At 41.5% G+C, this 16289-nt stretch overlaps 1 protein-coding gene across 2 annotated transcripts in view; it reads right to left on the minus strand.

Annotated features, from left to right (window-relative positions):
* Positions 1-876: 876 nt before the first annotated feature.
* Positions 877-16289, minus strand: part of LOC133630255 (retinal-specific phospholipid-transporting ATPase ABCA4-like) — a 152267-nt gene continuing 136854 nt past the window's right edge. For both annotated transcript variants that reach the window (XM_062021728.1, XM_062021727.1), the window contains 8 exons: positions 15835-15897; positions 14696-14802; positions 11415-11556; positions 11215-11349; positions 11040-11143; positions 10879-10971; positions 6288-6537; positions 877-6213 (listed from right to left, as the gene is read on the minus strand). In XM_062021728.1, the coding sequence (XP_061877712.1) occupies positions 6094-6213; positions 6288-6537; positions 10879-10971; positions 11040-11143; positions 11215-11349; positions 11415-11556; positions 14696-14802; positions 15835-15897 (1014 nt within the window). In that variant the 3' untranslated portion in view covers positions 877-6093. The remainder of the gene's footprint in view (positions 6214-6287; positions 6538-10878; positions 10972-11039; positions 11144-11214; positions 11350-11414; positions 11557-14695; positions 14803-15834; positions 15898-16289) is intronic.

Consider the following 16289-nt stretch of genomic DNA (forward strand, 5'->3'; position numbering starts at 1 on the left):
GAGCTAATGTTTTTAGCATAGATCTGTGAGGTCCCGTTGCTAAGTTAGCTTCAATGGCGTCATTAGCAGCAGCATTGTTAAGCTTCGCCAGGCCGGAAAGCATTAACCGTGTAGTTACATGTCCATGGTTTAATAGTATTGTTGATTTTCTGTCTATCCTTCCAGTCAGGGGTTTATTTCTTTTGTTTCTATCTGCAGTTAAGCCCGATGCTATCACGTTAGCTCCGTAGCTAAAGTGCTTCGCAGATGTATTGTCGTGGAGATAAAAGTCACTGTGAATGTCCATTTTGCGTTATCGACTCTCATTTTCAAGAGGATATAGTATCCGAGGTGGTTTAAAATACAAATCCGTGATCCACAATAGAAAAAGGAGAACGTGTGGAATCCAATGAACCAGCTTGTACCTAAGTTACGGTCAGAGCGAAAAAAGATACGTCCTGCACTGCACTCTAGTCCTTCACTATCACGTACCTCATCCACAAATCTTTCATCCTCGTTCAAATTAATGGGGTAATCGTCGCTTTCTCTGTCCGAATCGCTCTCGCTGCTGGTGTAAATGTGCAAATGTGAGGAGCCTTTCAACCTGCGACGTCACGCTACTTCCGGTACAGGCAAGGCTTTTTTTTATCAGCGACCAAAACTTTATTGTCGATGTTCTCTACTAAATCCTTTCAGCAAAACTATGGCAATATCGCGAAATGATCAAGTATGACACATAGAATGGATCTGCTATCCCCATTTAAATGAAAAAAATTCATTTCAGTAGGCCTTTAATGCGCCTTATGTATGAAAATAGACCTGACTAGACCCGCTCATCGGCAATGCGCCTTATAATCCGGTGCGCCCTATGGTCCGGAAAATACGGCAAGTAAATGGTCATCGGGAAAATATCTTTATTTGTGTGGTTGTTAGCTCCAGGAACATTACATTCATGTCTGACAAAGCGCAAATACTGAAGAGATGAGGCTGATATCGAAAAGTGTTGAAATGCACTGAACAACAACAATTAGCTTTTGCAAGCTGCCAATGTTTTATATATATAAAAAAAAAAGGGTTGATTATTTCTGCATAAAGTGCTAAGACTAAATTATGTTCCACGTGCTTCGTTCGTGTAACTAAAGAAGGCAAACAAAAAAAAAAGCTTGGCATCTGAAGTAAATGTAATTCCCACTTACTGACCCGCCTTGGTCCTGGTCCTACAGTCTGGGGCTGGCGAGGCCTGCAGGCACGTCATTGCTACAAAGACAGTCGTTGAAAAATGCAGAGTTTTTCCACTTGTTCATAGTTAAGGTGCCATTCGAAGGGTTAAAATGTGTTTTATAATCGAGTTCGGCACCAAAATCGAGGTCAAAAGTATCTATGACAAAAAAAAACAGACAGATTATCTTATTTTAAGTACAAAACCCAAAAGCAGTGAAGTTGTCACGTTGTGTAAATGGTAAATAAAAACAGAATACAATGATTTGCAAATCCTTTTCAACTTATATTCAATTGAATAGACTGCAAACACAAGATATTTAACATTCAAACTGGAAAACGTTGTTATTTTTTGCAAATATTAGCTCATTTGGAATTTGATGTCTGCAACATTTTTCTCAAAAGCGGCAAAAAAGAGTGAGAAAGTGGAGGAATGCTCATCAAACACTTATTTGGAACATCCCACAGGTGAACAGGCTAATTGGGAACAGGTGGGTGCCATGATTGGGTATGAAAAGCAGCGAAAAGCGAGGGTCACCACTTTGTCAACAAATGCCTGAGCAAATAGTCCAACAGTTTAAGAACAACATTTCTCAACCAGCTATTGCAAGGAATTTCGGGATTTCACCATCTTCAGAGAATCTGGAGAAATCGCTGCACGTAAGCGATGATATTACGGACCTTCGATCCCTCAGGCGGTACCGCGTCAAGAAGCGACATCAGTGTGTAAAGGATATCACCACATGGGCTCAGGAACACTTCAGAAAACCACTGTCAGTAACTACAGTTCATCGCTACGTCTGTAAGTGCAAGTTAAAGGCCTACTGAAAGCCACTACTAGCGACCACGCAGTCTGATAGTTTATATATCAATGATGAAATCTTAACATTGCAACACATGCCAATACGGCCGGGTTAACTTATAAAGTGACATTATAAATTTCCCGGCAAACTTCCGGCTGAAAACGTTTCGATATGATGACGTTTGCGCGTGACGTCAACCGTTGAAGCGGAAGTATTGGTACCCCATTGAATCCAATGCAAAAAGCTCTGTTTTCATCGCAAAATTCCACAGTATACTGGACATCTGTGTTGGTGAATCTTTTGGAATTTGTTTAATGAACAATGGAGACTGCAAAGAAGAAAGTTGTAGGTGGGAAGCGGTGTATTAGCGGCTGGCTGCAGCAACACAACCAGGAGGACTTTGAGGATAGCAGAAGCGCTAGCCGAACGACCTCACCTTGACTTCCTCCGTCTCCGGGCCGCAAACCGCATCGGTGATCGGGTGAAGTCCTTCGTCGTACCGTCGATCGATGGAACGCAAGTGAGCACGGGTCGTGATGAGCAGATGAGAGCTGGCGTAGGTGCAGAGCTAATGTTTTTAGCATAGCTCTGTCGAGGTTCCGTAGCTAAGTTAGCTTCAATGGCGTCGTTAGCAACAGCATTGCTAAGCTTCGCCAAGCTGGAAAACATTAACCGTGTAGTTACATGTCCAGAGTTTGGTAGTATTGTTGATCTTCTGTCTATCCTTCCAGTCAGGGACTTATTTGTTTTGTTTTTATATGCATTTGAGCCAGATGCTATCACGTTAGCTCAGTAGCTAAAGTGCTTCGCCGATGTATTGTCGTGGAGATAAAAGTCACTGTGAATGTCCATTTCGCGTTCTCGACTCTCATTTTCAAGAGGATATAGTATCCGAGGTGGTTTAAAATACAAATCCGTGATCCACAATAGAAAAAGGAGAGAGTGTGGAATCCAATGAGCCCTTGTACCTAAGTTACGGTCAGAGCGAAAAAAGATACGTTCTACACTTCACGCTAGTCCTTCACTCTCACGTTCCTCATCCACGAATCTTTCATCCTCGCTCAAAATAATGGGGTAATTGTCGCTTTCTCGGTCCGAATCTCTCTCGCTGCTGGTGTAAACAATAGGAAAATGTGAGCAGCCCTTCCTCCGGTGTCGTCACGCTACTTCCGGTAGGGGCAAGGCTTTTTTTTATTTATCAGTGACCAAAAGTTGCGAACTTTATCGTCGTTGTTCTCTACTAAATCCTTTCAGCAAAAATATGGCAATATCGCGAAATGATCAAGTATGACACATAGAATGGATCTGCTATCCCCGTTTAAATAAAAAAAATTCATTTCAGTAGGCCTTTAAAACTCTACTATGCAAAGTGAAAGCCATTTATCAACAACACCCAGAAACGCCGCCGGCTTCATTGGGCCTGAGCTCATCGAAGATGGATTAATGCAAAGCGGAAAAGTGTTCTGTGGTCTGACGAGTCCACATTTCATATTGTTCTTGGAAACTGTGGACGTCGTGTCCTCTGGACCAAAGAGGAAAAGAACCATCCGGAACAACTTAAGCTGTACATCAAGCAAGAATGGGAAATAATTCCACCTGAAGAACTCCAAAAATGTGTCTCCTCAGTTCCCAGGCGTTTACTGAGTGTTGTTAAAAGGAAAGGCCATGTAACACAGTGGTAAAAATGCCCCTGTGACAACTTTTTTGCAACGTGTTGCTGCCATTAAATTCCAAGTTAATGATTATTTGCCAAAAAAAATTAACTTTCTCAGTGTGAACATGAAATATCTTGTCTTTGCAGTCTATTCAATTGAATATAAGTTGAAAAGGATTTGCAAATCATTGTATTCTGTTTTTATTTACCATTTACACAACGTGACAACTTCACTGGTTTTGAGTTTTGTAATATAGCTCAGATTATAGAATGCATATTATGAGACAAGCAAATTGGCTTAACATAAAAAAGCCAAGGAACAAAAAAGGTCCTTCCGGTCAAAAGTAAGCACTTTTGGCCTTAATTTCAGATTTTCATTATTGCACCCAGGTTGAATCGAGGCAACTTTCAATGCCTGGCTGGCGGTCCACTGACACACCCTCCACCATCGACTAGTAGCTCGCGATCGACGTAATGGGTACCCCTGTTTTAGTGGGATTACATTATTCACCTCCAAGTCCGAGTCCATGGTTCTCGCCCGGAAAAGGGTGGAATGGGGAGGACACCCTGCCCCAAGTGGAGGAGTTCAAGTACCTCGGAGTCTTGTTCACAAGCGAGGGAAGAGTGGATGGTGAGATCGACAGGCGGATCGGTGCGGCGTCTTCAGTAATGCGGACGCTGTATCGGTCCGTTGTGGTGAAGAAGGAGCTGAGCCGGAAGGCAAAGCTCTCAATTTACCGGTCGATCTACGTTCCCATCTTCACCTATGGTCATGAGCTTTGGGTTATGACCGAAAGGACAAGATCACGGGTACAAGCGGCCGAAATGAGTTTCCTCCGCCGGGTGGCGGATCTCTCTCTTAGAGATAGGGTGAGAAGCTCTGTCATCTGGCGTTTCGGGCACGTCCGACCGGGCACGTCTGACCGGTAGGAGGCCACGGGGAAGACCCAGGACACGTTGGGAAGACTATGTCTCCCGGCTGGCCTGGGAACGCCTCGGGATCCCCCGGGAAGAGCTGGACGAAGTGGCTGGGGAGAGGAAAGTCTGGGCTTCCCTGCTTAGACCTCGGATAAGCGGAAGAAGATGGATGGATGGATGGACATTATTCACCCACGGAACTTTTCTTATTGCTAGAGTTCCGGTCGGACGGGTTTTCAAGCGACACATTTCCAGCGTTGTGTGTTACGCTAAGAAGCCACGGATGTATGTATTTACGTCAGCTGGCTAAGGTTAAAAACCTTCTTTCTAGGCAACAGTTTGAGACAGTAATCCATGCCTTTATTACATCTCGGCTGGATTACTGTAACGCTTTATATTTTGGAATTAGTCAGTCCTCCCTCTCACGTCTGCAGCTGGTCCAAAATGCAGCTGCCTGACTTTTAACAAACACAAGAAAAAGAGAGCACATTACTCCTGTTTTAGCCTCCCTCCACTGGCTGCCTGTGTCTTTTAGAGTCCATTTTAAAATGATCTTACTTGTTTTTAAATCCTTACATGGTCTTGCCCCACCTTACCTCTCTGAGCTGCTCCACCTCTATGCCCCCACCCGGTCCCTCAGGTCAGCTGATCAGCTGATCCTGGAGGTACCCAAATCCAAGCGTAAGCTCAGGGGGGACAGAGCCTTCTCTGTTGCGGGCCCAAAACTCTGGAATGATCTTCCACTTCATGTGAGACAGGCCCCTTCTTTGGCTATTTTTAAGACCCTTCTTAAAACCCATTTTTATTCACTGGCTTTTAACCCAGCATGAGACTTTAAACTGTTTTTAACTTTTAACTTTTTTAACTGCTTTTTATCCAACAAAATTGTTCTTAGGGTAATTTTGTATTTGCTTTTTTAATGTGTATTTTACTTCTGTTTTAAATTTAATTTTTTAGTCTGTCGTTTGCCTTTATTTCTTTGTGGTGTACAGCCCTTTGTTTTTCAACTGTGGTTGTTTTTAAAGGGCTTTATAAATAAAGTTGGTATGGTATGGTATGGTATGTATAGATTCTGCTGGATTGCCTGATAAGAACACGAAGTTAGCCCCATCTTTGGACACTTCTCCTTAGACTCCTTGTCCAACAGTTTAAGAACCACATTTCTAAACGCTACAATATGTTGGTAAAACGTGAGGAAATTAATGTTTAAAAACGCCGGTTTCCGCGGACATTTTACACGGCTGAAATAAGGAGAAACGGACTCCAGTTGCCTCGATTGAACCTTTGCGGACTACCATGACCAGGATGACTGAGGTTCTACACGGACATAATTAATGTTGAATGTAAACAAGTGATGTGCATCAATGAAACTTTGTTCGAAATGTACGCCATTACCACGTTGTCTTCTTCCACCTTCTTGTAACGTGCTTGGTGGTTCTGCCTACAAAAAAGGATTGTGCTCCAAATCCCAAAAGCTACGTCCGTCAAGTACAATCGCCTCCCAAAGTAAATAAAGCTTCTTTACTTCCTGAGTCTCTTCACGGGGGTGCCCTGACCACCTTGCTGTGCCCCGGCAGCTTTTGGATGCAGAACTATGGCCTCGTCTTCTCTTGATTGTTGTTTGGCAAAATTCACAAAGACCTTCAGGAAGGGACACACGTGCAAGTTTGGTGAGAAAATATTTACATTCCTCTTTAAACCTCTTTTGTTTTTACTTGATCGAGAGTGGTCTGTGACACCGAGTAGTCCTCGATGTTGAGCTGGTCTTTGTTGGCCAGGACCATCTGGAAGATCCTTGCCAGGGAGGAGGAGGCGATCTTGTACTGCAGGGTGTTGTAGTGTTTTTCCCTCTGGACGCAGCCGGGGAAGGTGCTCTCCATGAAGGCTTCGGCCGGGTTCAGATCGGGGGCGCAACCGGCCTTGGAGGCCCTGATCTTCATGGTCACCACGTAGCCATCACCAAATCTGACCGTGATGACAGTTTTTATTTAATCGTAGCTTACAGATCTCTGGGCTGTATTGATGTACCCTGTGCCAAGTGCTTGTACAATCTAAAGACATCAGATACAAGTCCTTCCTGTCTAAGATAATATCTACCGTATTTTTCAGACTATAAGGCGCATTTAAAACCCTTTCATTTTCTCAAAACTCGACAGTGCGCATTATAACCCGGTGCGTCTAATGTACGGGATAATTTCGACCTAGAAGCTATGTTATTTGGTACATGGTGCAATGACAAGTGTGACCAGTAGATGGCAGTCACACATAACAGATACTTGTAGACTGCAATTTGACTCAAGTAAACAACACCAACATTTTATATGTTCCATTGAAAATATAAAACATTACACACAGCGCTCAAAAATGTATCAAAATGTTTTAGTACGACTTTGGTAAGCTATGAAGCCGCACCGCTTGATGGATTGTACCGTGCTTTAACATAGGAGTATTATTGTCAGAATGATTGTATCTAAGTTATCACAAAACTTTGTGTTGAAATGAGTTCCCGGCGAGAAGACAAAAGCTGTCTTTGAACCTACCAAGAAGAAGGCTTGTAAAACTCCACTGTGTAGGATGGGAAGCAACATGAAGGTGTTCTGTTTCTGTCATGTATTGTAATCCACAGACAGATTTTGTCTTGACCCAAGAACTACAAAAGCGGAGAGGAAGCAGGACCAGACTACCCTCCAGGCGACCTCTTCTTTGAACTGTTTTACGACCTTTTCTTTCGAACTGTTGTAATCAAAGGCAATGGCTGTTTACGGCCCCCGTCCCTTTAGAAACAGCTGTTGCCATGTAATCAGGGAAAGTCCAAATAAAAGAGGAGGCGTACAATCTTTTGGCAGAGCATAATGACACTGTACAAGGGTACAGATGTACACGTTTCTCCTCACTGAGCCAAATTGAATTCTGTCTCTGTTTGATTCTTTGCTTCTTGTCCTGTTTAATAAATGTCTTCAGTGTTTGAATCTGACAATTATTATTAAGTTAAAGTTATGGTGTGTGTATAAGGTAAGACATATTATCTGGCGTTTTGTTTTGAAATATTATGCAAAAGCAACTTTTCTGGTACCTGCTGATGTATATTTGGGATCTGCATAAATCCTGAAAACGTGCGCGCATCCGCCTTTGTAGTCGATAAACTTCTTTTTTTCTCTATCTTCTTGTTATGTGACATTCATCCTCCACTGTTGCCATTTCTAATATAAAGTAGTGTAAAGTTCTTACTTATATCTGTCAGTAAACTCGCCATGAAAGCGCTAAAACATACCGGTGTAGTGAGTTTACATTATTCACCCAAGGAACTTTAGTTATTAGAGAGTTCCGGTCGGACGGTTTTTCACGGGACACATTTCGGGCGTTGTTGTTGCACTAGTGAGCCACGGATGATTAATTATAATTATTGATTGAAGTCAAGTCTGAATGTCATTAAAACAGTTAGCGCCATCTTTTGACACTTCTTGCACTCCCGTCCTTGCACGCTACACCGCTACAACAAAGATGACGGGGAGAAGACGCTGTCGAAGGTGAGCCACGTAAATAAGACCCGCCCACAAAACGGTGCATCCTGAAGCGACTTGAAGATGATGTGTAAAACATCATCTATGCAACATTTTGACCAAAGAACCACCATTACATGTTATGTAGACCACAAGGAAGTCTTTTACATTTAGAACAAAAAAATAATAATATGACTCTTGTAATGCGCCTTATAATCCGGTGCGCCTTTTGTATAAAAATAGACCTGAATAGACCAGATTATCGGCAGTGCGCCTTTTAATCCGGTGCGCCCTATGGTCCGGAAAATACGGTGGATGAATTTTGGTGCAGCATAATAAAGTGTGAATGCCTTTAGTTTATTCACCGTAATGGAGGTGATTATTATGGAGACACATAATTAGCTGCTAGTTGCTTGTCAGCCGGTGATCAGCGTCAAAAGGATTTTTTAGGAAAATTGGCCGATACTGATATAAATTGAACGTATTGCGTTTTTTATTGTATTTTACATTTAGTTTGGTCTCTTTATGCATGTCTTTAAGCAATGCTGGAAATAAATATCAATGCTAATGAATTATAATGAATAATAATATTTACGTGGTTCACCTTCGACAGCGTCTTCTCCCCGTCATCTTTGTTGTAGCGGTGTAGCGTGCAAGGACGGGAGTGGAAGAAGTGTCAAAAGATGGCGCTAACTGTTTTAATGACATTCAGACTTTACTTCAATCAATAACGGAGCAGCATCTCCTCATCCGTGGCTCACTAGGGCAACAACAACACCGGAAATGTGTCCCGTGAAAAACCGTCCGACCGGAACTCTCTAATAACTAAAGTTCCTTGGGTGAATAATGTAAACTCACTACACCGGTATGTTTTAGCGCTTCCATGGCGAGTTTTACTGACAGATATAAGTAAGAACTTTACACTACTTTATATTAGAAATGGCAACAGGGGAGGATGAATGTCCCATAACAAGAAGATAGAGAAAAAGAAGAAGCTTATCGACTACGGCGGTGGACGTGCGCACATTTTCAGGACTTATGCAGATCCCAAATACACATCAGCAGGTACCAGAAGGTAAGAAAAGTTGCTTTTGCATAATACTGTGAAACAAAACGCCAGATAATATGTCTACTAATAGGTGCCATTTTGCGGTCCTTATACACACACCATAGTAATAGTAGTACCTCTGACTACGGTAGCCGTAATGGGCCGACAAGCCATCAAGCGGTGTGCCTTCAAAGTCGTACTAAAACATTTTGACAGATTTTTGAGTGCCCTGTGTAATGATCTTTATTTTCATTGGAACATTTAAAGTTTTGGTGTCGTTTTACTGGCGTCATATTGCAGTCTTATGTGTGACTGCCATCTACTGGCATACTGGCCAACCCTCCCGTTTTTAGCGGGAGAATCCCGTTATTCAGCGCCTCTCCCGACAACCTCCCGGCAGAGATTTTCTCCCGACAAACTCCCGGTATTCAGCCGGAGCTGGAGGCCACGCCCCCTCCAGCTCAATGCGGACCTCAGTGGGGACAGCCGTTCTCACGTCCGCTTTCCCAGCAGCGTGCCTGCCCAATGACGTCATAACATCTACGGCTTTTAGAGAGTAGAGTGCACAACATGGAGAGAGAGTTCTTGGTTTCTTATGTGGGTTCATTGTTAGGCAGTTTCATTAACGTCCTCCCAGCGCGGTAACAACACACAACAACAGCAGTTACGTTTAGTCTACCGTAAAGCAGTTTGTCTGCCGTAAACAGCAATGTTGTGACACTCTTAAACAGGACAATACTGCCACCTACTGGATAGCCTGCAGAACACTGAAATTCAAGTATGTCTTTTATTTATATGTATAATAAAATTAAAAAAAAAATAAAAAAAAATATATAGCTAGAATTCACTGAAAGTCAAGTATTTCATACATATATATACATATATATATATATGAAATACTTGATTTGGTGAATTCTAGCTGTAAATATACTCTCCTCTTAACCACGCCCTTAGCCACGCCCCAACCACGCCCCCGCCCCAAACATGCCCCCCCCCACCTCCCGATATTAGAGGTCTCAAGGTTGGCAAGTATGTCTACTGGTCACACCTATCATTACACCATGTACCCAAATAAAATTGCTTCGAGGTCGGTAAACACAACCAGTATTATTCCGTACATGTTAGAATAATTATGTGTAAGTTATCACACAACTGTTATGCTTAAAGGCCATTGCTATAGTTATTATCAATTGTGCAGAAGTTGTACTTTTCTATCTGTGCAAAGGGACAATTTGCAATCTTGGATCTTATCAGTGTTATTGAGTACCGTGACTCAGACAAAGCAGAGACAGGGCGATATCACGAGTGTCAGCACATTTGCATTTCTGAATAATCATATATTGTGTCTAACTGCGGCTGCTGAAATTAACCCCCCCTTCCTTCAGAAGCAGCCTCAGTGATGTAACCAGGGATCTCCCAAATAAATAGAGGAGCACGTGGGTCTGGACCTTAGAGCGTGGTGGGAGATTGTAACTGAGTGTGCAGCCCCAAACGTCTCTCCTCATTGAGCCAAATTTAACTCTGTCTCTGCATGATTCCTTGCTTCTTGTCTGTTTAATAATTGTCATAAGTGTTTGAACCTGACAGTACATTAGGCGCCACCGGGTTATAAGGCGCACTGTCGATTTCTGAGAAAATTAAAAGATTTTAAGTGCGCCTTATTGTCCGAAAAATCCGGTACATTCCCATACGGTCCCATCATAGCGTGTTTACAAATATATTTGTGTCACAAAGTGGACGAGCACAAAAGTGACCAACTTGTATTTGAGTTGCTGAATGGTTCCGAGACACTTGAAGGACCCGTTCACCATGATGGCCAAACGCGTGCAGAGCGCCTCACATTCCTCCATGCTGTTAAAGGGACAGCGACCGTTACGTTCCAAAATACTCATAAGTACACATTCAGACGTGTGGTGCACCTGTGCGAGGTGAGGACGACAGCTCTTTTCTCCTGGATCACGCTCACGATGGAGCTCCAGAGGAAGCGCCTGGACAGCGGGTCCATGCCTGTTGTGGGTTCATCCTGACGTGGAGAACAACAAAATTAAAGTTTGCTCACGTTATTGGGAGGGTCATTTTGGGTTTGGGTCTCACCAGCAGGACCAGAGCGGGACAGCCGATCATAGCGATAGCTGTCGACAGTTTCCTGCGGTTCCCTCCGCTGTAGGTGCCGGCGCTTTGGCCCGCGTACTCGGACAGACCCAGCTTCTGGATGGCCCACTCCGCAATCTGCAAACAGACGGTTTCACACTCCTGCATGTAAGTCTTAAGTACGTGGTCCTGCTCCTCCTCACCCTGCTGATCTCCACCTCTGGCACCCCGCGGAGGCGAGCGTAGAGGTGAAGGTGTTCTCTTCCAGTCAGCAGTTCATCGATGGCGTCGAACTGCGGGCAGTAGCCCATGTTTTGGTGGACGTCCAGGATGTTGGTCAAAATGCTGACAAGAGGACAATTGTTGTTATTTTACACCAAAACATCATCGATGTATTATGGGCCTGCTCCAATGCAAGCGCCCATTCACTCAAACTTTATTATAGTTCTTTTATATAGTTCTTTTATGTTATTCTGCCGCGAATAATACGAGATGAACCGGCCAATGAACCCCCACATATGTTATACCTGGACATGCCGTTAAAGTGGAGGCTCCTCTATGGGGTCTTGGGGCACTAGGAGGTTAACCCCTTTACTACTGTTACCCCTGGTGGCCCTTGGCAAAGGCCTAGTACCTGACTGCCCCCTAGCCAGGGATACGGTGAAGACCTCAACGGCGGAGCAGGCGGAAGACGGTAGATGTAAGAACTACCACAACGGCTGCGATGGCGGAAGAAGGCACCCCCCACATCCATGGGGGCCCGGTTATGGGGAAATAACAACCCAAGACCTCAACGGTGGAACAGGCGGAGGATGATCGCTAACCCTATGGAGCGTCACAACGGTTGGGATGGCGGATGAAGGCTGCAGCAGAAAAGGGTCCCCAGTCGTCTTGGACTCCATGCCACTGGACCCTGACCCGGATCTGTCAAGGATCGTGTGGTGACTGTCTGTGCACCAGTCTCCCCACGTTAAACAAAGTCACGATGGTGTCCGATGATGATGACCGTCGGAAAGGTCTCGTTTGCGCCGACGGGGGTACTCTAATTCGGGAATATTTTGTGTTACCATGGCAGCGCTGTTCACGAATAAAAATTTGAAAATGGGCCAATTTAATGGACGATTGCTCTGAGACAAACGCCAAAAAAGACTAGATTTCCTCCTCTTGTAGCTCAGCCAAACTTTTACATAGCTTTGTGCTTAACATCTCGTTTTGTTCACACACTTGTTTACCTTAACCCTGGCTAAAAAGTTTTGACGTCCAATATTTGGTTTTGGCTGGATGGCCATCGGAAGGAGGCACATTTTTTGCGTTGAAAAAATGCGGAGGCACACCACCAGCAGAAATCATTAAAAAACGAAACCTGGTTGACAGTAAAAAGTCGTTGTCGCAATTGTTGGATATGACTTTAAAGCATAACTAAGCATGCATCACTATAGCTCTTATCTCAAAGTAGGTGTACTGTCACCACCTGTCACATCACACCCTGACTTATTTGGACTTTTTTGCTGTTTTCCTGTGTGTAGTCTTTTAGTTCTTGTCTTGCGCTCCTATTTTGGTGGCTTTTTTCTCTTTATTTGGTATTTTCCTGTAGCAGTTTCATGTCTTCCTTTGAGCGATATTTCCCGCATCTACTTTGTTTTAGCAATCAAGAATACTTCAGTTGTTTTTATATTTCTTTGTGGGGACATTGTTGATTGTCACGTCATGTTCGGATGTACATTGTGGACGCCGTCTTTGCTCCACAGTAAGTCTTTGCTGTCGTCCAGCATTCTGTTTTTGTTTACTTTGTAGCCAGTTCAGTTTTAGTTTCGTTCTTCATAGCCTTCCCTAAGCTTCAATGCCTTCACCTTTTGTTTATTTTTGGTTTACGCATTAGACACCTTTTTACCTGCACACTGCCTACCGCTGTTTCCCACATCTACAAAGCAATTAGCTACCTGCTGCCACCTACTGATACGGAAGTGTATTACACGGTTACTCTGCCGAGCTCTAGACAGCACCGACACTCAACAACAACACATCATTTGCAGACTATAATTACTGGTTTGCACAAAATATTTTTAACCCAAATAGGTGAAATTAGATAATCTCCCATGACACACCAGACTGTATCTCACAGCACAGTGGTTGAAAAACACTGTGTTAAGATATGGAAATAATAATGTTGTAACAATTATTTGAAAATGTGTATGTCAATTTGTGCGTGTGTAATCTGTAATGTGTGTCTGTATATCAATCCCAGTGTGAAGTCTTGTCTGACTAAAACAGGGGTCACCAAGGTCGCCCGTAAGGACCAGATGAGTCGCCCGCTGGCCTGTTCTAAAAATAGCTAAAATAGCAGCACTTACCAGTGAGCTGCCTCTATTTTTTAAATTGTATTTATTTACTAGCAAGCTGGTCTCGCTTTGCCCGACATTTTTAATTCTAAGAGAGACAAAACTCAAATAGAATTTGAAAATCCAAGAAAATATTTTAAAGACTTGGTCTTCACTTGTTTAAATAAATTCATTTATTTTTTTGCTTCTTATAACTTTCAGAAAGACAATTTTAGAGAAAAAATACAACCTTAAAAATGATTTTAGGATTTTTTAAACACATATACCTTCACACAAATTCCTTCCTCTTCTTTCCTGACAATTTAAATCAATGTTCAAGAATTTTTTTTAAAATTATTGTAAAGAATAATAAATACATTTTAATTTAATTCTTCATTTTAGCTTCTGTTTTTTCGATGAAGAATATTTGTGAAATATTTCTTCAAACTTATTGTGATTAAAATTAAAAAAAAAAATTCTGGCAAATCTAGAAAATCTGTAGAATCAAATTTAAATCTTATTTCAAAGTCTTTTGAATTTCTTTTAAAATGTTTGTTCTGGAAAATCTAGAAGAAATAATGATTTGTCTTTGTTAGAAATATAGCTTGGTCCAATTTGTTATATATTCTAACAAAGTGTAGATTGGATTTTAACCTATTTAAAACATGTCATCAAAATTGTAAAATTAATCTTAATCAGGAAAAATTACTAGTGATGTTCCATAAATTCTTTTTTTAAATTTTTTCAAAAAGATTCAAATTAGCTAGTTTTTCTCTTCTTTTTTTCGGTTGAATTTTAAAAAGTCAAAATTGAACATAAACTATGTTTCAAAATTTAATTGTCTTTTTTTTCGTGTTTTCTCCTCTTTTAAACCGTTCAATTAAGTGTAAATATCATTAATTATTAATAATAACATAGAGTTAAAAGGTAAATTGAGCAAATTGGCTATTTCTGGCAATTTATTTAAGTGTGTATGAAACTGGTAGCCCTTCGCATTAATCAGTACCCAAGAAGTAGCTCTTGCTTTCAAAAAGGTTGGTGACCCCTGGACTAAAAGAAACTGGCGAGTATACTAACAAGAAGACGTAAGGAACCTTTGCCAGCCTCACACAGGTGCCGCCATATGGAGGTTTATTGGGAACATGGAAGTGCTGTGTGCAACAAACCTGTGGCCGGTAACTGAGGCCTCTCCTGAGGTGACCTCGGTGTCTCCAGTTAACATCTTAAACGTGGTGGTCTTCCCAGCGCCGTTCACCCCAAGGAGACCAAAACACTGGAAAACAAATCAATATCTACTGAGATACAAATACCAGGCGCTAAACAGCGTGGGCAAACTGTGTGTACTATTATAAGTGGGCGTGTGATCTACTAAGACTGTACAATTGATATTTGGTGCAGACCGCCTTATGTACATGATGTTTCTGCTTATATGACGTGGCTGCATGGCCATGGAGACACTCATTTATTCCACATTGTACCACATGTACCACTTTTCTGGGCATTTTAAAAGCAGTCCTGCATTCAGCGTGTCGACCATCGGAACACACTTTTTAGCACGCTGTTCCAGACGCATGAAGGTATCTGTTACTTCATTATATATATACTTGCAGTGTGGAAATTGTACATATTACATATTGTTATGAAGGTGTCTGTTACTACATTATATATATACTTGCAGTGTGTATATTGTACATATTACATATTGTTATGAAGGTGTCTGTTACTACATTATATATATATACTTGCAGTGTGTATATTGTACATATTACATATTGTTATGAAGGTGTCTGTTACTACATTATATATATATACTTGCAGTGTGTATATTGTACATATTACATATTGTTATGAAGGTGTCTGTTACTACATTATATATATATACTTGCAGTGTGTATATTGTACATATTACATATTGTTATGAAGGTGTCTGTTACTACATTATATATATACTTGCAGTGTGTATATTGTACATATTACATATTGTTATGAAGGTGTCTGTTACTACATTATATATATACTTGCAGTGTGTATATTGTACATATTACATATTGTTATGAAGGTGTCGGTTACTACATTATATATATACTTGCAGTGTGTATATTGTACATATTACATATTGTTATGAAGGTGTCTGTTACTACATTATATATATACTTGCAGTGTGTATATTGTACATATTACATATTGTTATGAAGGTGTCTGTTACTACATTATATATATACTTGCAAAAACACACAAACCTTCAGTAGATCAGGCCCAAAGTGATGGAAATATCAAAAACTATTTCATGTTGGGGTTTACAAACCTCTCCTGGTGAGACTCCAATACAGATTTGATCCACAGCAGGAGTCATAGTTCCTGTGTATATCTGAGGAAAATATGTGAAAGGAAACAACATCAACAAAATTCAAATGTTCCTCTATCTCTATGATTATAGAGAATAGGACCTACTTGGATTTATACTACAAACCACAAACCCGGTGAAGTTGTCACGTTGTGTAAATGGTAAATAAAAAGAATACAATGATTTGTAAATCCTTTTCAACTTATATTCAATTGAATAGACTGCAAAGACAAGATACTTAATGTTCGATCTGGTAAATGTTTTTTTGTTGTTGTTGCAAATAATCATTAACTTAGAATTTAATGGCAGCAGCACATTGCAAAAAAGTTGTCACAGGGGCATGTTCACCACTGTGTTACATGGCCTTTCCTTTTAACAACACTCAGTAAACGTTTGGGAACTGAGGAGACACATTT

This window comes from Entelurus aequoreus, linkage group LG15 (assembly GCF_033978785.1).
Source record: "Entelurus aequoreus isolate RoL-2023_Sb linkage group LG15, RoL_Eaeq_v1.1, whole genome shotgun sequence".
Lineage (NCBI taxonomy): Eukaryota > Metazoa > Chordata > Actinopteri > Syngnathiformes > Syngnathidae > Entelurus > Entelurus aequoreus.